This window comes from Brachyistius frenatus, unplaced genomic scaffold, assembly GCF_029030835.1.
Source record: "Brachyistius frenatus isolate BFR_SWC_R1_liver_20210118 unplaced genomic scaffold, ASM2903083v1 Contig_186, whole genome shotgun sequence".
In the NCBI taxonomy this organism is placed as follows: domain Eukaryota; kingdom Metazoa; phylum Chordata; class Actinopteri; family Embiotocidae; genus Brachyistius; species Brachyistius frenatus.
This window is the reverse complement of record NW_027210785.1, coordinates 26930-53259: the sequence shown is the minus strand read 5'-3', so window position 1 is coordinate 53259 and position 26330 is coordinate 26930. Positions and strand designations below refer to the sequence as shown.

The 26330-nt window shown below is 40.3% G+C and overlaps 1 protein-coding gene across 2 annotated transcripts in view; it reads left to right on the top strand.

Annotated features, from left to right (window-relative positions):
* The first annotated feature begins 2812 nt into the window (after positions 1 to 2812).
* ano8b (anoctamin 8b) overlaps positions 2813 to 26330 on the top strand; it is a 38207-nt gene continuing 14689 nt past the window's right edge. Inside the window, exons 1-3 of one of the 2 annotated variants that reach the window (XM_069718111.1) lie at positions 2813 to 3208; positions 21339 to 21449; positions 23301 to 23433. In XM_069718111.1, coding sequence (XP_069574212.1) covers positions 3028 to 3208; positions 21339 to 21449; positions 23301 to 23433 — 425 coding nt within the window. In that variant the 5' untranslated portion in view covers positions 2813 to 3027. Of the gene's footprint in view, positions 3209 to 19588; positions 19723 to 21338; positions 21450 to 23300; positions 23434 to 26330 lie in introns of those variants that run through there. The other variant, XM_069718112.1, reaches the window with a different exon arrangement.

Genomic DNA, 26330 nt, shown 5'->3' with positions numbered 1-26330 from the left:
GTCCCATTTGTTCAAAGTCTGTCAATCTGAAGTAAGTCCCGCCTACTGTGCACCATAAAACGGAGTCCGTAATACCAAATATTAACTAGTTCCGGTTTTTAAATGAGGTTTTATGTCACAGTAAACCCAATTTAAACATATAAATGATTTAAAAAAACAATCTATCTATCTATCTATCTATCTATCTATCTATCTATCTATCTATCTATCTATCTATCTATCTATCTATCTATCTATCTATCTATCTATCTATCTATCTATCTATCTATCTATCTATCTATCTATCTATCTATCTATCTATCTATCTATCTATCTATCTATCTATCTATCTATCTATCTATCTATCTATCTATCTATCTATCTATCTATCTATCTATCTATCTATCTATCTATCTATCTATCTATCTATCTATCTATCTATGTTTTCTTTTCCATTCTGTAAATATTATTATATGGAACATGGCTACTGTACATATAGTGAATATGCATTTCTCTTTTAATTATTACAGTTACAGTTGCAGTGCACATCTCAGCCTGATTCTTACAGTGGTCAGAGCTGCTGGTCTTATTATCAAAACATGAGAGGATCGATGCATCGTGAAGTGTGTATCTTCATCAGGAAACAGATGTGACCAGAGTAGTGAGGCATTTGCAAAACACAACATAACATGCGATGCATCTTTCCATATGAGACAAAATTCTGAGAAAAATGATTAAACGGCTGCTGTTAGACTACATTGATTTTATGCAGGTGTACCTAAACATGCAGTCGCATGGGGTGTATGTGTGAACCTACCTTTTTGTTTTTGACACACTGTCACTAATTATCATTCATTTTAAATGATCATTTTTCTTTTTTTTTTCTCTTTGTTTACAATGTCTTTTTGTGTCTTGGACTAAAATGTGCTGCGGTCTGCAGGTCTTCATGATCAATACACTCATGAGTATATATAACAGAATATGAACACAGATGATAAACATGTGCACTGATGTGTGTGTGTGTGTGTGTGTGTGTGTGTGTGTGTGTGTGTGTGTGTGTGTGTGTGTGTGTGTGTGTGTGTGTGCGTGCGCGGGCGCGCGTGCACGTGCACCCCACTGCAGCGCCTTGCAGCTGTCATCCCAGAGGGTGGTGAGTAAGCAGAATTTCTACTCTCAGACAAGATGCTTGTGAGTTGTGAGCCATACGAGGGGGAGGGCTGCCAGCCTGCCTGTGCGACTGCACAATGAAACACAGCATCCAAGAGGGGCGCCCACAAAGAGCTTGTGTACATGCTGAAGAGGCATGGCCTGAGGAGCAATCCTTAACCTGTGATCTCAATAATTTATAGAGAGCTCTGTGTGTGCAGAAAGCACGACAGCTGCCACCTCACAGCTGCTGAGAACCATCAATACACAAATGTTTGTGCCTCTTTTGGCCAAAAACACAGTTTACAAGGGCATGGATCTGATTCAAGAGGATGAAAATTCTCTTTGTTAAGGACAGCTATTATGTCCACCCTCTTTGCACACATCTGCATCCCTCACAAACAGTTCAACAACTCCCCCCATTCATAGTGAAACTGCACACATGGTGACAGAAACATATTTTACCAGCAGGGGATCATCTAACTGCAGAGTCGGCACCACAATGTTTCATTTGAAGAATGTGTTTGTTTAGGCGGTAGGCTACCAATGACACTCATAGATTATTGTTTGCTCATTTTTAGGAACATAACTGTGACCAGATGTGGCGACACAATTTGCCATGTAAAAAGGTAAATTAAATGGTCTGCTCTTACTGAGTGCATTTTTACCTTTGCTGTTTACAAATCGCTTGACAAGGTTTCCCATTCAAACACACACACACACACACACACACACACACACACACACACACACACACACACACACACACACACACACACACACACACACACACACACACACACACACACACACACACACACACACACACACTACGCAGGCAGACAGGAGGAACTGGGGATTAAACCAACAACCTTCCTGTACAGCCTTACCTGTTTGTAAATATAATTAGTGTGGTGATGGAATGACAGTCGACAGTGAATGACAAACAGGATACAGGATGTATTGGAGAGTGTACACTGACTGAGAAGACATTGTGTACCTACACCTGGGCATCACGACAAATTTCATCTATGGGGGTATTTTTTGCATTCATAAATAAGTCATGGTCTATTTAATCTCCCAGGACAGGATAGGATAGGGCAGTCACAAGCACAGAGGAGCACTGCAGATGTCACCTGCCTGCATAAAAGGAATATCATTATTTGAATTAAAGGAGGGTACCTTAAAAGCACAATGGATATCATCCTGGTCATCATATGAATGGGTATAATGGACAGTTTAGTAAAGTTGTTTATGTCATGTGCTTTATTTATTTGACATTTATTCAAGTGGATTCTATTTCTGGCATTCATTTGAAGCTTGGCTGCTTGCAGAGGTCACTGTAGGATGATAAAAATAAATGTTCTTGGGGATGGAAAAATTGCAAGGTCACGCATGTTTAAAATTACTATTATGATCTTAAAAGACTTATGTAGGGTTAGTGCGCATACACTTTTTTTTTTTTTTAAATAATAGTAGGTTACCTGGCTTTTAGTCAGAAATGTAATTTTACATAAGGGAATTCCTCCACAAGACTGCTGATACTATCTGCGTTAATACTCTGTTTTATTAGGCTACTATTGTGAAATATTGTAAGGTGTGTGTCACCCAGCCCCCTCCCTCCCCCCCGCCCTCCCTCTCTTTGTCCCTCCTCTGTAGTCGTCGGGAGGAGCGCTCTCCATCTAGCCGCGCATCCTGCTCCAGAGAAGCACCAGGATGATCCGCCGCTGCACCGACACCGACAACCTTCACTTCACTTTCATACTCATTTAACCCTTCATTTGGACCCTACACCGGCCGCCCTGCTACACCCATGCTTTGCCCTCCTCCTGAGATGCGATATCACTGCATAATTTCCCGGAGAATATTTTCATCTTCCGTCGCTCCTCGCTGATAGAGAGCATGCCCGACACGGGGACGGCAGCGGCAGGCGCTGCAGCCGCGGCGGCGGCGGCCGCCAGTGGCGCGACCACTGCCGGCGACGGCCCCGAGAGCTCCCGGCACCGACACCGAGCGCAGCAGGGAGACGCGGAGAGGCCGGACCCGGGCGCTGCCCCGCAACAAACCTCCTCCGGTGTACTGGGTAAGTCCAGACTGCCTCTTTCTGCTTTGGACGATGCGGTTTCCTGCCGGAAGAGAGGACAGTTGAACGTGATGTTGGGAGACGAGACGAGCATCGCACCATCACACACACCGTTCTTTTGTCTGCACGAGGGCGTCCCAAAATGACCAAGTGATCAGCCTACAGGCCTGTAAAGAAGGGCTTTAACTTGTGTTTGCAGATCTATACAGCAGCGGCTTTTAAAAAAATAAAAAAGATTGAAGTTATGTTCCCCGTTCTGGAAAATTACTACATTTGGCACATCCTTGGAGCTCTGACCTTATTGTCGGTTTTTGTAGCCTATTAGCTCACCTCCTATGTAAGCTTATTTTCACAGTATTCCTGTGGGCAGTTGCAGTCATCCTGCTGGAGTGTTTTTTTTTGTTGTTGTTTTTTTCCCCACAGTATCCCTAAAGGCTTCAGTAAGCTATGATTGGCTGCTAGTTGTTTTTTATTGAAGGGATTTTCATTCATGTCTTTATTGTCTCTATGAGCTCTGTCAACCATCCTGGTCACCAAATGTTTATTAACTTCAGGATCACCCAGGGATTTCTAAACTGTTGTTTGACTGGACCACAGCTGATTGCCACGTTATTCCCTCACTCTCAGTTTCCATGCTATTAGATAGCCCATTGGGCAGGTGCATGTTTTGTCATTTTAATGAAGGTTGAGCCATGAATGCCCCTAATTTGTTACAGTGTGTGCATGCTGTGTGGTTTATATCGCCTTACATTTAATAGTATTCTAGTTTCCAGTGCTGTGTCTGTCAGGGACTGCTAAAATGATGGTACCCAGCTTTTCTTTTCTTTTTTTTTAGAGAAGATAAGCAGGACAAACATGCGCTCTGTTTACATTCCATGACACTGATAGTGGATTTGAATAGGCCAAATCATTGTTGTCTCTTTGCAAGATTTGCAAGTGTGGCTATTTTTGGACCAGAGCGCAATATTAGCTTGGGTAGGGAGCCTCAGCTGCCGAGCCAGGTTTGTTTTCCTGCATGCAGGGTGCAGAGACAGCCTGTGTGCCTCCTGCAAGTACTGCTGCAGAGTGATGCAGTGGGCTGTCAGCAGAAGAGTGCTCCTTTCCACACTTGGTCGAGGTAACCTGAGCAGGCAGCTGCTGACTGGAAGAGCAGCCTGATGTCATCCTGTTTGGGAGGGTGGCACCGAGTGGTGCCAGTTTGGGTCCTTTAACGGGAGACTGGTGTGTTGGAGGGTCAGTGAAGTGAAGAGTAGTTCAGTTTTACACTCACTTCGTTAGCTTGAGATAGTACGCAGAGCTTAAACCTGTACGGATAGCCATCAATACTTTTTCCATTGCTGATGGAAATGTACCATTGAGTATTGTATTGAATGCCTCATCAGATTCATAACTTGTTTCCGCATTTTTTTAATCTGAAATTTCCTGATTTATTAAGGCAATGGTCTGGTTTGGTTGCATGTGTTTAAACATTTGAAATAAGGGAAAGTTAGCTTCTTTTACTAAAGAAAGAAATGGGTTTTATATTTAAAAAAATGTTTTTTGTATATTTTAAAGTAAAGCATTAATAAAGTATTTTTTTGGATATACACTGCAAACGCAGATGTTGTATCAAATGTACTCTGAGAATTTGAAATGATGCTCAGCGCTGCATTAATGCTTCTGCTTGAGTTTCTGTGACATAAACACTGTGTTGAAAGATAATTATGTTCACAAATATTCCTTTATTACACTGTAACATAAAGACCATTGCGCATTTACTACACATTAGTCTTCCTCAGAGTCACACAAACACACATAGAGAAGTGGATTGTAAGGATAGTGAGGATTTTCCCAGACACATTTAGCTCTTGTATCACACTTAATTATTCAATGAACACTTTGTCACAGATAATAGAGAAGAAAACACAATACATAAAGGTTTTATTGAAGCTATATTTAACTAATAGAAGTACATAACCTCCCACCAAAAATATAGCTACTAACAATTAGAATAAAATGAATTACATTTTTTTTTTTTTAAAAAGCAGCTAGATTTTTGTTCAAGAATTCACTCTTTTTTGTTGACAGTTTTTGTTGGTCTGTGCCTCGCGACCACCCGCTTAGTGTTAAATTGCTGTCAAATCCAAGCAGAGCCTCCTCCCTTATCTTGTAAAAAAAAAAAAAATTATTATGTCTGATCACGAATACGTGAACTACAGGGATGGTAACATGACTAAACTGAAGACGACATCCGTCCCAGACAATAAAGAAACATCCTACATCCGATCTAATGTTTCCAACAGAGACTGTCTTGCTCTCTTGAAACCTCCTGCCCCCACTTGTCCGTATATTTCCCTGCGTTGGTTATGAGAGAGAGAGGTTTGGGGGCTTCAGTGGGATTAAAATGATATCACATAACCGCCTTCACACGTGTCAGTGTCAGTCAGCTTGCACAGCAGCAGGGCAGGGTGGCTTCTCCATGCAGCTGAGATTTTGGTTGCAGTCTGGAAGGATTTTCCTCACTGGAGGCTTGGATGCTCGATTGTCTCCATGCCTCCACCATATTTTCCTAATCCCTCCACAGAAGACTGGAATGACTTTGATCCTCTCAGCCATCTTCCTTTGTAGCTCCAACACTCACAGGCCTGTGTTTCAAGGATTAATTAAGCACCCGCCATTAGAAAATGCAACGTAAAAGTCTCACCAATTAGTTTGTGTCCCCTCTGAGGCCAGTGTTGATAAGATTGTGTGTTGTGGAAATCAGGTCATGTAATTTGTGGTTGCCCAATCAGCCTGCACAGTGGTTTAGGATTTGGGACATTTGTGAGGACATATGGTGAAATACATTCTTACTTTGATGCAGTATTAGTGAGCCGCACTGTGTCTGCTTGAGATCGTTGTCATTAAGATCTGGTTTAAACGCTTTACTTTAAATAACATTTTTACTTTTATTCTGCATTTTATCTTTTAGCTGAATTTACAGTGCTGTTGTGCTGTTGCAGCTTGGGAGATACCTTCTCTCATCAGGACAATGTCTAAAATATGCCAGTAATTAATGTATTGTAGCCTCATATGTGGGCATTCTTCATAAAAGCTCTGACATTAGCCCGTAATTGCCCATTGCAAAAAATGTAGGAATCAAAATGTGTGTCACACTGTGATTACAGGGCAAGCTGTGTCATGGACTAATTATAGTTTTTGGCTTTGTTCTGCCACAGAATATAAATTATGTGTGACTATGAAATATATAACAGTGAGCAGGTTCCAGCAGTTAAAATCTAAAACTGTAGCACGAAACCCTTTTTTCACTCCTGTTCTGATGTGAAAGTGCAGGTCTTTTCTGAGGCAGTGTTGAGATTTGAAAGGTCCATTTTCATCTATGCAAACTTATTTAACTTCGTCCTTGATGCTTGGCATTAATAAATGCACTTTACAGTCTGCAAAATGCATGAGGAAAATGTATTACGCAGGGATCTGCACTCATCCATAGACTCTTGGCCGGGGCGCAGCTCTCACTGTATCTCTGCCTCTCAAGCAAGTCGAATACCTCAGCTTTGCATCAGACAGATTTAGTCAGGTTCAATGTCACACAGGTTGCTTTAAATACAGCAGGGTGAGGGGCAGCATTGAGTGGAAAACTTCCAAAAAGCAGAGTTGTTATTCACAGCAGCGGCAGACAGACCGAGCCACTGCTTGTGCGCCCACCCACAGCTTTATAAATGACGGGGATGATGAACGTAATGCAGTATGATATAAAGACAGCAGTGTGTTGTGCCTAATGACTCTGAACTTAATGCCTCTCTCTGCATCTGCCTCTTTTCCTATCACTGTTCTTCACTTCATGCTCTGCAGATATATATTTCCTGTTCCCCCTGTTTTCTTCTGAGGTAAGTGCTGAGCTGCACATTAGCTGCATTAGCAGTCGAGGAAAATCGCCTCTATGTGGGGTGACCTTGCTGCTAGTAATATTGGCTTTATTAACCTTACCTGATGGGTCAAACATCCAGCTGACGGATGGCTTTAGTGAGCCAGCCTTTGACTGGGCAAGACATTTCACGCAGGAATTAAACAGACCATCAGGCTAACTATAAAATTAAAAAGCTGGCTCTCTGCTATTTATTACGAGCAGCTTGGCTTGAAAGTGGTTAGGTTAGGTTAGGTAGTTACTTTATGAATCCCCGAGGGGAATTTTTTTTCGCTACAGCAGCATACAGAAGCAATAAGATAATAATAGAACAATAGAAAAGCAATACAATAGCAGTAAAAAAATATAAATATAAAATATAAAATGCACAGTATATACAGTATATACAGTACAGTATATATCTATATATATTATATACAATTACAATTACAGTGAAGTTGGAGCTGGTCAGATGATGCTAAACACTCTAGACAGTGCTGCAGTCACTTTCATGGATTTTCTGTTGCTAAAGGTAGAATTGTGAGGAAATGCAGGTATCTTGTGGTCTTGTTTGGCGGATTGGTGCGGTATCAGCAGCAAAGCAAGCATTGCACCAGACCGTTTTGATGAAGAGGGAGCTGAGCTGGAAGGCGAAACATTCGATTTACTCGTCAATCTAAGTTCTGACTCTCACCTATTGTTATGAGCTTTAAGTACTGACTGAAAGAATGAGACTAATACAAGCTGCTGAAATGAGTTTCCTCTGACTCGTCTCAGCCTTAGAGATGGGGTCAAGAGCTCTGACATCTGGTCTGAGCTCCTTTGGTTAAAAGGACCCAGTTGAGGTAGTTTGGGCATCTGATTCGGATCCCTCCCGTGCGCCTCCCACTGGTGGTTTTTCAGGCACATTCAACTGGTAGGAGACCCCAGGGTAGACTCAGAACATGCTATGTCTCATGTGGCCTGGGAATGCCTTCGGATCCGCCAGGAAGAGCTGGAAAATGTTGCTGGGGAGAGGGACGACTGGGCTTACTCGCTCAACCTGCTGTCTCCACGACCAGATGTCGGATAAGCGGCAGAAAATGGATGGATGTATGGTTCTGTTTCCAGAAACATCAAATCCATCACCTTACAATGCTGGGATGATCAGGAATGCACAGATTTAATGTGCCTGATCGGATTCAAAGTCAATCTGACCTTATTAGGCGTATCATGTTTTGGCTGTGATCTGATTGATCCACCTTAATTGCATCTTCTTAATCACTGTCAAAATCCTGTGTTTCTGCTATCAGTTACAGTTGTTCAGTCTCAGTGGGCCGTCGGCTCAGCTGTTAGTACAACACCAATCTCTGGTTTCTTGTATTTTACCTGGAAATTAGTCCAGATTTTGTAGATAAACTGAGTCACCTACAACCTATGTGACTTTGGTTGACACAGAAAGGGTGTTGCCATACTGACTCATTGGTCTGTTTTTATTTTGCGGGGCTGATGACACAAATTAATTGCAGATTTGTGTCCATTTAAGAGAAAGAACTTTTTCTTTTTTTTTTAAATAATAATTTGGAGCTGATTGACATGTTTCAGAGTCGTCGTTGGTTGTTGTCATTTCTAGCATCCAATAAAAATCTAAAACAAACAGGGAGCTGCATGCTCATGCTGAATTATATTTGTTTAGATTTGGATCAGTGTGACCACCACACCTTTTGATCAACAGTAGGGTTTGCTGTTTTGTCACCTGATTCTCGTCAGCTTGTTTTTACTAGCGCAGCCGTCTGTAGACGGTCGTCCTCTGTAAATATGCTGCTGTGTAGATGCGTATTTCCGGAACCATTAGCTGCTGATGTGTTTTAGGAAGTTGTGCTAAAGCATTTTTCTTGCCAGTGGTGTTTCACTCGGCCTAGATTCTCAGGTTTTTAATGGCTTAATCACATCACCCGTAATGCTTCTTTGCTTCTAGCCAACCAGCTTCTAAATCTCCATTCATGGCCTCTGGAAGTTTACACTTTTTTTTTTTTTTTCCATTTATAGGCATGAAGATTATCAAACTGCACGCAGTAAACGATAATGCACACTCCAGAGCTCAATGCATTTGAAGCATCTGTAGCTTAGAGAGAGGTGCTACTGGTGTTGCCCATCGCCTGCCTTGTGTGGAGGCAGTGACATGTTGCAGAGACCTTATCGGTGAGTTTAGGCTTCATGCTGTACGATCAAAGCACAGTCAGTAAGCAGCCCTCTGCGGTGTGTACTACTGATACTATATTCCTGTAAGAAAAAAGTAGGATTGAAGTAGATTCGGTCACCGTGTCCTTTATCTGCTGTGGCTGTACTGACTAGGCCTTGGTTTGACTCCCCCCCCCTTCTTTTTTTTAAGTTGCTAAGAAAAGCTCGGAGAAACACAACGACCACGGTGAAGAATGCTGTTTTTAGCCCCGGTCGTAGGGAACTGCTCCACATTAGCCACTCTGCGGTCTCCAAAAAAGGATAAAGGGCTGCAAAAGTGTAACACATGACGGAAGAAAGCTCTTTCACCTGCAGAAAGTCAATGAGAGGCAGGGGAGTTGTAAAGCACAATCTGCCTGCAATGTAGGTCCTCCCTGATGTTCTTGTTCCTCTTCTAATGCCCTCCTGTGACTCATTTTGTTTAGCCACTTCAGAACACTTCAGATTTGTTTTGCAGCTAGAGACGTTAAACCTTCTGCAGAAAGCAGCATAATCTGTTTTTTAGAAGTGATGCATGCTCACAAATATTACAGCGCTCATCTAAGGAGTCATTTCTCTGTCACTTCTCTTTTTTTTTTTTTTTTAGCAACATTTTACTCTGATTTTCTGGTATATCTTCCTGTTTTTTAAAAAAAATTTATTATCTCGTTTGGTAAGTGAGTGAAGGCCAGACAGGGAGCGAGTTCAGTGTGAGGAACAGAATCAGGGTTCATTAGCCTCTAATCTTTATCACAGACTGAAGAGAGGCTAAATTATGTGTAGCCCTGTAATGGGGAAAACAATACTTGTATATTAGCATAAAGCTCACAGCTGTAGATGACAGATAAGAGCTTGGCTGTTGGTCCTCCCCTCAAGTTTCACCTCAGTAAATGTCCTGTTAAAATTTTTCCTCTTTAGGATTTTTTATTGAAATTTATTTTACTGGTTTAGATGTAGGAAAATCTCCTCTTATACAACGTTAATTTTTATACTTGCCAGAGGAAACATCTGTCACCAAGACACTTCTTTATTGTATAGAGCCATTATGGCTTAATGCCAGTACCATTAACCTTCAGAGGTAAAACAGCAATGTAGCAAAGGACCCACCATGTTATAGTTGCAGAGCATATAGTTTGTGGTATTAGCCCAAGAATCAATGACACACAGAACTTCTACTGTAAAATATGCAAAATGTATAAAAAGTCACAGAATAGATGCAAATGCAATGCAAAACAATGTGTGCATAAAACATTTACATCATTCTATAACTGAACATGCTGCTTTATTGAGATCAGTGTTAAAATAATTTTTATTACATCTTAGAACAATGCATGAAAAAAGTGCTGTTGCTAAAAGATTAGAGGAGTCTGTTACACCTTAGATTAATCCTTTAATACCCAGTTATCCTTTTTTAAGGAATTACTTTACATGCATAAAAAATATTACGAAATCACATATTGTGTATTGTGTATCAGCTTCATCGAAGCCACTTGGTTTGTATATTGAAAACCAAGACCAGTGAAATCCATTAAGTTACAACCTTACTTTTTCTATTGAAACCAAATATTCTTAATGTCTTGTTATAATTCAGCCTGGAATATTTGGTATTTTAGGAAACTTTGGAGGAATTTAAAATGAAGCCATGTGAGTTTAAACAAAGCTTGGCTGCACAGAATGACTTTGTACTGACTGATTCAGTCGTGGGGTTAAAGGGGTTGGAGTGTGTGATTAGTTATGTGTGTTATAAGATGTTTTACATTTTTGTTCCTTGTCTGAAAAACCAAGTCAGATTCTGGCCCCTGGATTTAATAAGAGCTTGAATGAGATGAAAGTCCAGCTCTTATATTTGAATATTGCCAATGTTGACTGATGAACAGCAGTAAAGTACAGGCTTTTGTGTGCTCTTATCTCTTTGCCTTTCTCTTTACTGACCTATAAAATAACATATACTCTGTGTGTCCTCTGCTGCTCCATGCCTGTTTAGTTTTCTGCACATAGTTTCATCTTGTGGACAGAAAATCATGATTCTGGTACTGTGTCATATGCTTTCTGCAGCTCGTACTCCAGCTCTTTTCCCTTGGCAAAATGCTACGAGGAGTCTGTGATTATGCAGCGTTTCTGATGATGCCTGAAAACAATTGGCTGTCAAAGAAAATAAACCGCATTGCCACCGCTATGACACCCGTATTTGCATTTGAGAGCTCCGGTCTTTAACTTTTCTCCTGATCAGTGTTTATAGGGACATAATGGTTAACTGCCCGATGTTAGTGTGAAGGTCTTTACCCTCTTTTTAACCCAAGATGGATTCACCAATTTAAAGATGCATTGACTTTGACAAACAGTAAAATTAGTGGCTCCAGTTGGGTTGAATTTGTCATAATACATTTCAATAATGAAACAGATTACACTAACTGTGCTACTTCTTTTTCTATTGTTTAGTTGTTTTTTAACCCTCATTTCAATTTTGTTACACATGTAATAGTGTTACTGACCTTCCCAACATTCCTCTGTTGAAACTGCAGAGCCAAATAAGTCAGGATGAACTGCTGCATAGATTTTCCTCCTTTTTGAAAGGAACGAGAAATCAAAGCTGACTGAGTCATTAAGGATATCTTCCTCGGCTTGTCATTGAGTGGGAAAGGAAATGGGAGGGATCCTGTACTAATGTACAAGAATCCCTGGTTCCTCAGGGGTATTGATCTGACTTGGAGCCTCCTTCCCATCTTTCCTGTCCAGGAATAGAATATTGTGGCATCATACAGATGAGTTCGTCCGAGAGCCATCAGACTGACTGACTCACCGCTGCAGTATCTTTTAACTATAAGTTCAGTCTTCTCTTATCCTCCTCAGTTACTGTAGTGTCCAACATTATTCCTGATGTGAGTAGAAATGCCCTGTTTCCCTCGATATTTACTGGGATGTTTGACTGCACTGGAGCGCCTGATTATCTCATGATTTTAATGTTTATAATCATGAATGTCCTCCTGAGACACTGGCACAAACTGGATCTCCTCAAATGTTATGAAAGCAATGTCATTCCAAGATTTCTTGAAATAATTGAATTAACAGTTGTCAGTACAACTTTCCTAGATGAGACTGCGTATTACTGAAATGATTTTGAGCTTCGTACTGTAGATCAGTTGTACAGTAACAGCCCTACATTAGACAGAAATGCTCTCTGTTAAAGTTAATTAAAAATGTATGAGTCTGTTTTCTCTGAATGGCCAAGTCGTGAGGTCCTCGCCATGATCGTCTGTGTGCTCTATATAAGAAACTGTTTGTCATCATACTGTAGTATGATGCACAATAATATCAGCATGCCATCAGTATCGGCAGATAAAATCTTTAAGTCTTTCAATGAAATATTGGCATAAATATGCTAGTTAATGTGCACAATTTGAAAAGCATTGTATTTTATGTCTGCATCTGCCAGTAGGGCAACATTGTAAGAGTAGGCCGAGTAATATTTCACTTCTACTATTTGATATTTTTTGTAATTAAGTAGAAAAACATCCATGCTTTTTTCAGTATCTGCAAGTTGCCAAAAGAGTCAGAAAATATCGGCTTATCAGGTACCTCCGAAAGATCCATTGTCACACATCTTTAAATGTAGTATTGTTTTTCTCATGTAACTATCGTCAAGAAATAAATATTTTGAACTATTTCTTTAAGTCATCAGGTCCATCATAAGTTTAATATGTAATGTTCTTCAAGGTATTTAGAACTGCTTTATCAGAATTAATCAAAGCACTGTGGTGCTGTAGTGGCCTGTAATCTGCTCTATATAGCACAGAAATGACCACTCACATGTGTCTGCATTGTTGCCCGGTGTAATCCGTGTCCTTTTGTTCTGAGTTCATCAGAAACCCCTTCCTCCACATTGGCAGTTGCCCACTTCTCAACAAGGAGGTCTGTTTGCTCCACAAAGGCTGCTATTCACTCGACTATATTCACCCTCACCACTCGCTTATTCATAACTCGTAATCCCCTCTTGACAATGTTCAATTCAGCCAGTTAGATAACCAGTCTGTGTTTGTCTGAAGGGGTACTCTGCACTGACTGGGAATAAAAAGCATTCAAAAACTGGCTTCCGTTCATGATTGTTACCTGACTGAATAGCACACTGTATTTTTTCCTCATTTAACCCCAGTTTTATAAAGTATACCACAGCTCAATCCCTGCTTCTTTGCTGTTTCACTGATGTAGCTCACTCAAAGTAACCAGCTAACCCAGAATGAACCAAAGATTAGCCTACTTGGCAGAGAGAAAGAGCGAGTGGGAAATAAAGGAGGCAGATTTAGCGAGACTAAGTGGGGAGCACAGACAAAAAGTGATGTAAAGGAAAGAAAGAAAATGGGCTGGGGAAAAGTGATACTTCAACTATTCTGCTGTGTGAGCACTGTGGCTCTTTTCTCCCTACATGCTCTTGCCTTGTCCTCCTCTTGGCCCTCAGCCACAAGTGGCTCCAGTGTGACATGCAATCATTGTTATTTTCAAGACAAGGACGACTCCCTATTATCCTCCCCGCAACTGTTAATGAGGAAACCTGACTTCTGACATCAACGAGCATTTTGACATCTTCATCCCATTTGTTACAAAAGTGTAACAGACTCCTTCTTTCTGTCACTGAAAGGAAATCCTTATTGCACCTACGTCACATCCAGTTTGTTTTATCCCAGAACAGATCTCTCTAGTGATGTGTCTGTCCGTTGGTCTGTTGTTCCACCACTTTGGTCTAGGCTGAAATAACTCAGTAACTATTTGATGCATTGCCATTGAATTTTGGACGAGAGTTCATTAATCCCCAAAGGATGAAGACTACAGACTTTGAAGATCTCTTGGCTTTTCCTCTAGCTCAACCAGCAGGTTTATATTTGGGTGTTCGAGTAAAATGCCCAAACAACTGTTGGACGGATGAGCGTGATATGCACGGTGGCTACATAAATCATTATCATTTTAATGATCCTCTGACTCTTCATCTTGTACCATCTGGACCATCGTCATCAGATCAGATTTTAATTTAGAATACTTTGGTTTATATCAACCAAATACCTGTCAAACTAAAAACATTCCCATCCACCTTAGCTGTCCTTCTTGTTTATACTATGTTTACTTTGAGATAGAGCAGCGATACAGCCTGCGTGAGACACCCGTGTCATGCACATGTCATCCCTCACTGCTGGAAAGTTTAGATGCCAGGGACATGGAAAAGATCTTATCGGTAACTTTACATAAAACTCCACTATATTTAAAATTTCTAGGCTACATCTGAATGTCACAGACGCCAAAAAAACATAAATATTTTATTCTCTAATGTGTAGTAAATAGTCAAAGCAGGAAATAAAAGTTATCAAATCAAAGTTGGCTATAATTATATTATGCTAAATTAACAGCTGAATCTCAGCCTTGTCCCTTTCTTCACCTGTTTTACATTTATAAAACAGTTTAATTTGCTTTTGAGTAATTTGTATCGTGTAAATGTCATGCAAAGACTATCTTAGCATTATTTAGAGAGATGATGGTTAATTAGCGGCAGGCCTGATTGCAGGCTGATTGGGAAACAGTTTAGAAACTTACAGGAAACTGGTTTTAATTTCACACTTTTTTTCAGCTGGCTGTCCCTTGTTTGTTATAAAATACAAAATTATAGCATGATCTTCTATGTTACCTTCAGTGATGAAGAAAAGTCATTCGGGGTAAAGCTTCAGCTAATGGCAGAAATTACGCTTTTTACAGGAGACATGTTGTGTTTATGCTCGACCACTGGAGCAACTCGCTGCATTAAACCGGGTTTGTTTGTATCACTATCCAGAATTCTTCCTCATCTCTCCCTCTGCCTGTTTTGAAGGCATCATCCATAACAGCTCTATGTACACGGTGATGACAAATACCTCTTGAGAGAGGCTGACTGAGAGAGAAGGCAGGAGAGCTGAGAGGGAGAGAAAGAGATGAAAAGAAGGCATGGTGAGAAGGAGGAACTGATAGATTCTGCCCAGAAGGGGCTAAGAGGGAGGATTTGGATGAGAGAAAAGAGGCAGGGATGGTAGTGGCAGAAAGATATAAAGAGGAGAGAGAGAGAGAGAGAGAGAGAGAGAGATGCTGAGAGGGCTGTGGTGTAAAAGAGAGGTGAAAGAAAGTGAAGAGAGACAGGAGGAGTGTTCTGCTGCACTGGGAAGAGGGGCTTTCATATCCTCTAAAACACATCTGTGTGTACAGCTGCCAGTGAAAAGGAGGAGGCAGCGTGGAATTGGGAGTGTTTGCTTTTGCCAATTTGGTATCTATGTAAATGTATGCAGGCTGTGTACCTTGCATCGAGAGGATATAGTGAGGTGGACGCTGCAACAAGCAACAAAATGAGTTTGTGTTTGGAAGTTGGAGAAAAGGGACAGATAAAAGGAGAAACTGTGTTTTATTTTTTTATTTTTTTCGTGAGACATTCAGACTGCAGTTGCAAAATCCACTGCTTGACTCACATTAGCTTCACAGGTGGAATGGTCCAATGTTTTATTTATTTACCAGCTGCATGATTTGATTCGATGAGTCAGTATTAATGTTGCTGAAGCTGCACCTGTTTATATGTACTGTACGTGGTGTATTTCATGTCTGTGTGGGCCTGTATCTGCAGATGAAGAGTCACGAACAGTTTTGAAAGGCTGCAGTGGGTCTAGAGCGTGGCTGTGTGTGGACTTGTCTGTACAGGATGGCGTCGTACAGAGTCGGAGATTATTCTAATTAAGGAAATTGTTGGGTGTTTGAACCTGATCAGGCTCTCCGTCCCACTTACTGATGTAATCGTGCTAATAGGGTGATTTGTTCCAGTCACACACTCAGAGAATGTGACAAAGGAAATATTTTCTGCCAGTCTTTTTGCTTGCTATCTTTCCTCTATGTCTATTGGGAGCTCTGTCAGTAACCCTGCCTTTATCACATCATGTCTGTGTGTGTGTCTGTCTTTCTGATTGACTAAAAAAACAGAGATGTACTTCAAAATGACACAACTGAGAAAATCCTGCTCCAGTCTGCACCCTCCAAGGAAAATACACTCTGTTGCCAGAGTGCCAAATGCAGCTTTGTCCAGAAGTGCCTTTAAAAGTACGAATCCTCAGCTTCATATCAGTTCAGTAAAAGAGATTTTTAGATTTATAATGACAAACATTCAGGTTATTGTAAAATCACTGATTTTTTCCGGCGCAATCCCCACAACTTTTCTGTCATTTAGAGGAGCACATAGTACTTGTTGGATCATTATGTGCTGCACACTGTTTTCACAGTGCTCCTACAAAAATGCTTTCAGGCTTTTCATCTTATTTAGTAATCAGTAAGAAATGACTGTGATGGGGTTGACAAAATCAACAGATCTAGAACAAATTAAATTGATATTAAAATTAAAAATGATCATTTAAACACTAAAACTTGGTGATGAACTGCCGCGGTCGTGGCAGAACTAAGCCCCCTGCTGTAGTGAAGAAATTTCCCCTCGGGGATTAATAAAGTGTATAAAATCAAATAAATCAAATAAACACTCAAATTTGGTGATGAACTGCAGAACTAAGTTTTTTTGAACATTGTTTCTGCAATTAAAGCTGGGGTTTTTTTTTCAGTAAGATTTAGTTCTTAACAGCATGATAATTATTATCACTTAAACGTCTCTGCTTGTCTGAGGAGAAACTAAACAATCATGCGCTCCACGTTGCTCGTAGTCAGACCAGATTCCCAGGTCCATTTCTTAAAAGGAGTATTTAGTAGGATTTCGTTGCATCTAGCAGTGAGGTTGCAGATTGCAACCAACCTAACACTGCTCACCTTGCAAAAAACCTAAGATGGCTGTGATACTTGCAAAACATGCAAAATAGTTTTTCTAACTTGAAGTTTGTCTATTCTTGGCTACTGTAGAAACATGGCGGTGTAACATGGTGCGCTCTGTGGAAGAAGACTGGCTCCCTATGTTGATACTAATAACTAATTCAAATGTAATGAGAGCGCAAGGATGTTTAGTTTCAGGGGATTATACATAATGAAAACATAGTTATGAATAATTTGTCCCATTTCGGTCAATAGATCCTCCTAAATCCTACCCACTGGTCCTTTAACAGGACAAAGGCGGGAGAACAAAGGTGGATAAAATAACAGCAGTATAGTGCAGGAACACATAAATGAGACTGAATATACAGAGATTCTGGCAATGCTGAGAGCTTTGCCAGAACATTTACCTCAGTTAACTGCTATTACCCGATCAGCACTGTCATTTGAATGTTGATTACGACTACTCATTTTGCCTTTATTTTAAAATAGTGCACTTTTATTCACGGTAACTTCATCCAGGATTAGGAAATCAATCCTCAAACTGCATTCAAAGATTTACATTAGCTCGAAGAGGATTACCAGGATTAGTTTAGCCTGATAACAGCATGTTAGCCTGGATTACTTCAGCCTCATGTAAAGAACATGTCTCAGATTAACATACATAGTAATATGTCCCTTTTCAGCCTAACCCAAATTTTTGTCCCGGATTAAAGATTCAGACCAAAGCTTGATTAGTAAAAGTAGTAAATAACTTTTACTTGAATTTAAATCTTTAAAGTTGACCCAAAGCTGCTTCAGCCATGCATAAAGACCAGCCCATTATCAAACAGAGTTGCACAGCCTGGGAAGGCAGTGAATGCATCATCAGGTCTTTCTTTAAGTGTCTTTGACCTTCATTTTAGTGCTTCGCCTGAGTGTTTTACACCCGAATAATCTAGTACTTTCTACTGTGTCTCAGTCTCACACACACACATGCACATAGACAAATACCTGTGCGGACACACACACACACACACACACACACACACACACACACACACACACACACACACACACACACACACACACACACACACACACACACACACATAAACATCCCACAGAAATGCTTCAGAGAGCGATGCGGATCACAGAAAGACACCCTGCTTGTTTCTCCTGCCTGGCTGCTGTCAGATAAGCATTAGCCCTGGAACAGTCATCTCACTGTGAGTGCCGTGAGTCATACAGGTTTTATCTGTATCTCTGCCAGTCCCGGGCCAACCTACTCCACAGCGACCTGGTTTCTGTACAGGGCCAAAGGGGCTTTCAAACTCCGAAATCATCTTATTTTTGCCAACATAAATTACCTTTTGGCTAATTTGTCTTTGTAGTGAGAGATTTATTTCATTAAGAAGATTCATAAAAATGGGTGGAATTTGTAAGCACTTTAAAATTGTAAATACTTTAAGTCAATCATTCGAACACTGTAAAATGTGTGATAGTAATCGCACACAAATTATGTGTTGAACTCACTTTTTCAAGAAGATCACAAATGAGGTAAAACTAGGTCATATCTATCAATGCTAATTGATTACTTTTGTTAAATCAAACTCGGTTGGAGAAGGGATGAAGCTTATTAGTTAAATGGGAATGCAAACAATGGGCGACGACTCAAAAGCAATATGATGATAGCCTAATGACAGTTTTTTTTACAGTTCAGGCAGCACACTGACATCAGACTTAACCGTTCACTATTTCAGAATTACAGACTCTATGTAATGCTCTGGAAAAATCTGCACAAGCTTGACACAGACAGTCCCAAAAAAAACCTACGTTTTCTGTTGCAGAGGAGGCTGAGGGAGTTAGTTACAGATCTGTAGTCGGCTAATGTACATAGGAGCGATGTCGTAAATATAGTGCACCATCCAAAGTCATAAATGATTGGACAGCGGCTTGTGACTATAACTGACTTATTGTCTGCCTGAAGCTTCCTTTATTGAAATGTACTTTTTTCATATAATATTAAGGCATATGTAAGCAGCATGTACATGTATGTAAATGTCACCTAATGTTAATGTTGCTGCAAAGTAAATGTTACATCTAATTCAATCAATATTAGAAGAAAAATCAAATAGTTCAGAGCGAATTTCGAATAGTAGCTTTGCTTCAAATACACATTCCTAGTTTGTATAGAGCAAAAACACACTCTTATACATAAACATACACATGCAAACCTACCAGACAGGCCAAGTCCTTGCAGTGAGATTTTCATAGGCTGTGTATTAATCGCTGTTTATGTTCAACATCCTAACAAACACACAAACCATCCGAGCATTAGCTCAGTTTGGGGCACAAACTGAAGCCTTGAAACCAATCTGCTGGCTGTTCCAGGAGTGCGTGCGTGTGTCTGTTGCTCTCAGCGATGAATACAGGACTCATTAGAATTGCTGTCATGTCGCAGCACTGCCTGCAGCATTTCATCTAAAGCACAGTGGAGCAACCAGTCAGATTTCACTATCGAGGGGAAACACTCAATATTAAAGAGTCAAAAATACCTTGCTGTTTGCTGCTCAGTCTGTTGCGATGTTTGAAAATGTTCTTCAGAGGGGAAAAGCGGTGTGGAGCCAGATCAAATTGTCACAAGCTCTTTGTAAGTACTCGTGAGATTCTTTAAATAGTAATGCTATCTGCAACTCAAAAAGTAACTCTAATAGATTTATCTTGACAGAAGATACGATTCACTGCCAAATATAGTTGGCTGGATTTATTTTTTTTAAAGGTAGACAAGTCATGAGATTTACTGGGTAATGTTGTTGTTGTTTTTACATTTTGTTGGCATCCTCTGTGTCTCTAATGGCTCTAATTTATTTTTACCAGAACCTTTTTGGGTGAGAACCGTGGTGCTTTGCAAGAAGGGAAAACAGAGAGAAAAGCTTAAAATGACACATGGAAGAAAGAATTCCTAAAATATATAATAAAACTGCAAAATTTGAACTAGGCAGCAAAACAAGGCTTATTATGCCCCACAATATACTCTCTGTTCCAGGAAGTAGAGGGGCACACTGATGCTTTTTTTTTTTATGAGACAGGTGTTTACTGGATCCACAGACCACATAGAGATGCAGTTTGATTTACAGCATCATGTTAATAGTGATGATATCGTGGCAAAATTTACAGCCTACCATGACCTTGGCCTGTGTGTGTCCTCAAGTGTAAAATTTAATTGATTTATTTCACATTTCTAATACATTGTACTGCTTGAAATACATACAAATAATCCAATAGTGAACTATTGGATGAATGCTGTGATACTGAACTGATCTTTGGAAAGTGCCTTCCTCTCCAGCTCCTCTGACAACTCACGCCTCACTGATTACTGGGCTGCTGTGGGATGGACATTCTCTCCAGGCGGCTGTCATTATTATTCAGGACCCGGAAAATAGTTTTCACAAATTGTCTTCTGACAGCTGAGCAGGGTCTTGGCGAACACTGGTTACATTTCACTTGGTCGTCTTTAAACTATTTGCGCTGCTATATCAGTGGGAATATGAGACTCTACAAGGTCAGTGATTGATGAAGAGGGTGTCAGAGCAAAGATATAGTTCATATGAGCCAGAAAAAACACAGGGGCAGTTTTCTTAAAATGTTTTTTTTCTTCCCATGATGCTACAGTATCCACACCAGAAGAGATATACTGTACATTGTGCATCGTTGGCCTTCAGTTTGCTGCATTAAAGTGGCTTTGTTGTGGCTACAGTAGAGCTATTTTTGGTGTGTAATTCTACACGGAAGCTGAAACTATGACTGTATATTCAGCATAGTTGAGATTTTTACCTTGAAAACCTTGAAGATTATTATTTTACAGTTCAAGTATTGTATGTTGGTGTCGCTAAGACTCGGGACATATCCCCACACTGAGATGTAGCTGCAGTAGGATGTGTGGAGTTGATTGAGTTGAGTGTCTCTGTGTGTATGTGACAATTTAGACAATGTGTGGCCTCTGCTCTTGGCAGGGCAGGATTATTTGTGTCAGCCTCGTGTTGTGAGGCGAAGGGCTGTGACATTTAAATCTGTACTGTCGAGAAGGACAGTTTTGTGTGTGTGTGTGTGTGTTGGGGCAGCAGGGGTAAGAGTTTTGGAGGGGGGTTTGCTGAAAATATTAGAAATGTCATTACTCCTTACAGTGTTTCACTTTGAAAAGGTGACTCTCTCTCTTTCTCCCTGTCCCTCTCCGTCTGTCTGTCTTTCTCTCTCTCTGCTTTTCAGATAAGTTGTTTGGAAAGCGGCTGCTTCAGGCTGGGAGACACATCATGTCTCATAAGTCTTGGATGAAGACGGTGCCCACAGAGAATTGTGATGTCCTCATGACATTTGCAGGTCAGGCACTCAAACACATACACACATATGTTTGTATTTCTATCTGTGTGAGATCCCTCAATGACACGGTGTAGCTTTTAACCCTTTAAGGTGTGGTCTGTGTGATTTTTATTTTAAAACCTTCAAAAATGAAATAAAATTATTCACACAAAATGAAGAAATAGCATTTTAAGTCAATGTATTTTGTTGTGCAGATGTCTACTGAAGTTAGCATGCTAACCAGCTATCCCTGGCCAGTCCAGTCTTGTTATACCACCTCGCTCCTCAACACTGACTCACTGAGGCATCCAGTTTGCCGTCAGTCCAACATGATAGGAAGAAGAAGTAGCATATTATAACCAAGCCGCAATCAACCGTGGCGTCACCCACTGGTTTGGAAACTGCCATTATGAAGTCTCCAGTTTGGATTTTGGCCATCTCAATCTTACTATTTTGAAGCCATATGTGACCATATTTGGATGAGCTGGGGAGGAGTGTGCGGTGGATCTGAATCGATCTGATTGGAAAGCCGATGATACTATGACCTGCCCACTGATAGCGTAAACCTGGCTGCTCCGTAGGCCTGTCAATCAAATAAACACGCCTCCAAACACAAGTTATTATGAGTTTTATTTTTTAATTAATGATGGGATTATTTTCAGATGGACCTCCAGAAAACTAATAAGAAGGAGACTTTATTTAGAACCAACAAAATAACTTATAGAAAAAATTTATTGACTTTGTTTTTAATGGGAGAAATTGAATGGGAGTCTATGGAGCCAGGGACTTTTTGGAGCCAACCCCTAGTGGCCCTCGGTGGTGTTGAATTCATAGAACAGTAAACACAACAATGGCTGAAACTCTTGACAAAGTAGAGGCAGAAGAACAGTTAACATTGGCATTAGCTTCCACCGCTGGAGACAGCTCTTTATACTGAACTAGCAAACTCTGAGAGTCCGGCTGAGGGCAGACTGGACGTTACAGTGACTCAATATCACATCTTAACTTACAAACTCATCTTACATATTTCTTACATATTGCTCTTTTAATCTTAACTGTAATATAAACTAATCATTATTGTCATCATCTTTTGATCGGCAAATTATTCAAAAATACACAAAGAAATGGCAATCCCAATTTCCCAGAGCTCAAAGTGATACCTTTAGATTATTTACTATGCACACAAACTCCGAAGCTATTCCATAGAAAATCATGTAGGACAAAAAAAAAGGGGCAAATCCTCATATTTGAGAAGCTGAATCCAGAAAATATCTGGCTAATTACAGAATTATGTTCTGTTGATCTACCGATTTAAATAATCAAAATATTTCAATGCTACTAAAACAGAATCCTCAAACAGCCCCTTTTGACGAAGTGAAAGATGGCCATGTTTCCAACTTTCCAACATTCTCACTATTAAGCTTAAAATATTGTTCCTCTCAATATTGTGTGAGAACACACACACATTTGCATAATGTAATTAAACAGAAATTTGCCAAATAGAAGTCTTTTTTCATTTTGATGCTCCAATGTTCACAGCAGCCCCACAAAAAGTGAAATGTAATCTTAATCCATTGTTTCATTAAGAATTTGTGGAAAGCTGTGAACTGTAAATTTACTTTCTCATTCTCCAGGCAAAGAACAAAGCAATAACGTTTTATGTCCTTAATTTCTTTCTTTAACTATTATTCTGCAGTAGAAAGAAGCAGTGGAGACAAGTTTCCCTTAAGTGTTCGGTAGTATGACTCTTAACCTCCAGCTGCAGCTCAGGCATAAATAGTAGAAGACTGTGGGAGTACTCGGCAGCTCCTGCACACAGCGATGCGTGGGTCTGTTTGAAAATGTATTTCTATTTTTCATTTCCTGCCACAGACACTACAGATGACCACACGTTACTATGGCTACTGAACCACATCCGGCTGGGAATCCCAGAGCTCATCATCCAAATCCGACATCATAAGCACACGCAGGTCTACGCATTCTTCGTCACCGCGACATATGAAAAGTAAGAAATCTGCCCAGACGGGACTCTCCGATTGTTTATTGTTAACAGCCCATTTTGCAAGGGTGTATTCACTTATTCATCTGTGCAGGATCGTATTGACAGTTGAGCTGCAGCTACTGGTTATCATTATTGATTATTCCGTAATTTGTTTTTCAGTATACCAAATAGTCGTCTTGTCTTTCAAATGTCAGAAAATTATTAACGTTTTACGTCTGCAAATATCTTGTTTTGTCCAACCAGAAGATACTTAGCTAACAGTAACATAAAACAGGGAAAAGGAGCCAAACTTCACACTGGAATGTAAATATTGGTCATTTTTACTTGATAAATGATTTAAAACCTTGATTAATAAATCAAAACCAAAATTTTACTATCAGGTATGCAGCATTAGTTATTGTTTGTTGTGATCCTAAACTATAGGATGTTCGGGTTATCTTACTCTTTCATATGTTAATTTGCTAAATATGTCAAGTCAGTTTGTTTGCCAGATAAAGTAGCAGTCACAAAGAATTTACTGTATTTTGTCTTAGCATTGCAACAGCTAGCCTGGCTGCATCCAAAGGTACCAGAAAATGCCTCTAAATCTCGCTGGCATCTATTTAATTGTACAAAAACTGGCCTGTAGTTTATACTAAGCTAAAAAAAAAAAAGATTAACTCCCAGCTTTAGCTTCATAGTTAACATTTCTTATTGAGAAACTGTCAACAAGAAAGAAAAGAAGTGTATTTTGCAAAATGTTTAACTGTTCATTTTAAATGTATTAAAATATATAAGATTTATATTATAAAGACCTGATTGTTCGGACCTCGGTGTATATCAGATACATCGAAACAGGTATAATGCTGTTACAACTGTTAACTGTAGCTCTGTGAAGGAATCACTTCGTCACTGTTAACAGGAGAAGCTCCAGCTGTAACTTTACTCCAGAGTGAGAGGAAGGAACAAGAAATGAACAAACTGCCTCATGAATAACACTGTATTTCTCTTTTAGTTTGACGTGTATCTATTTTTAAATGCTTCTACTCAAATTAGGATGTAAAAGACAAAAATATCCCTGCAGCTCTGTGATGGTGTAAAATAGTACCTCGTTTGATTGTGGTTTTATATTTAGCAGCAGCTACAGTAGGCACAGCAGTTTAGCTCATACACAATGAATTATCAGTGAAACTGCCATGATGCCTGGTGTATCGGCGCTATACTCCTTTGGCGGCTGTGCTGCAGGTTATTTAAAGTTCTGCAGAAGGTTTACTGTTAGGCCAAACTGTATGGACTATATTCGCTCTGATTGCGCTGCCCGGTCACAGTCTCTCATTTTGGAAAAAAAAAATCTGGAAGGAAATTTAGGATGAGTCCAGGGTCATTTTAATCTCAGCGATGACTTTGGTTTGAGAAATACAATCCAGAGGATCGGGGTAGCAGTCCTTCCATACTGCATTTCACCTTTTGACGAATGTTGAGACCTCTTTGCTGACTGTGCATTTAACAACGGACTTCTGAAAAAACAAAAAAATCTTTACCCATGAATGGAATAGGAATAGATAGATGGTCTGGAGCAAAGAAAAAAGAAACATGGGGAGTGGTCAAGAGAGACAGAGGCCTAAAGAATATGAGATAAAGAGAAGGTTGGAAGCAGAAAGACAAAGAGAAACAAAAAGGAAGGAGTCAGGAAAGTGGTGGGAGGATGGAGAGAGCTTTCTGAAAGTGTGCCAGTGGGTTTTAGATGAAATGCTCAAGGAAAATAATTGCTGTGTGACCCAATCGTACTCTCCTCTCTCTCCACACAAACACACACACACACACACACACACACACACACACACACACACACACACACACACACACACACACACACACACACACACACACACACACACACACACACACACACACACACACACACACACACCTGCTGTTAGATAGGCTGACCTACATTTGATGTGATAGGAACGATAACCCAGAAAATATTCCATCCTTAGAAATTCACCTTGGATAGTTGTCCCTTTGCAAACTGAAGCAGTGAGAATTTTCCTATCTTTTTTTAATCTGAGAATAAAACCTTACTGAGTCGTGTGTTGTTTAGCATCTTTTATATTATCAGGTAAAGATTTATTGTTAAGGCTCTATTTATTGCTTTGAAAACAACCTGTAGTAGAAAGCACAAGTTAAGCAATTAACATACTAAGTGGGATATAAATACCCTCGTCCTCTTTTCATACCTGACATACCATCCATTACTCACCCCTCAGCTCTGACTGCGCAATTTACAGCATGCCGTCCTGTTCTGCTGAGTTTCTACATTACGTGTGATAGATATTTGCTAAATTAGCATAAACCCTCCATGCGGTGCTCTCCCTCAGCAGTACTCTGCTCTTTTACAAGGTTACTTTTGTCCACACGTTGCCCTTGACTGCATCTCCACATTAAGACATCTTGTATTTGGGGAGAACGAGTGTTAAAGGCGATACACTTTTGGATTAAATAATAGAGGGGGATCGTATTAAGATTCTTGGCAGCAGCAGGATCTGCACACCTTTGAAAGGCCCTGTAGTCATTGGCTCATATTACTGAACAGTTGGTTTAAATAGGTACAGCCTTGTTTTTTCCTCAGACAAGGACCTTCATTGTGATGCTGCTGCGCACTAAGCAGTATTCAACAGTGATGCAGAAGCTTACACCTCACATTTCTGCTGTAATCCATCATGATGCTGTCCGCTCTTTACTGGAGTGCCCCTCCAAGAGCATGGAGCTGCATGATGGATGGATGGATGTTACAGGCCCACCTAGACTCTGCTTGTGTGTGTGTGCGTGCGCGCGTGCGTGTGTGTGTGTGTGTGTGTGTGTGTGTGTGTGTGTGTGTGTGTGTGTGTGTGTGTGTGTGTGTGTGTGTGTGCGTGTGT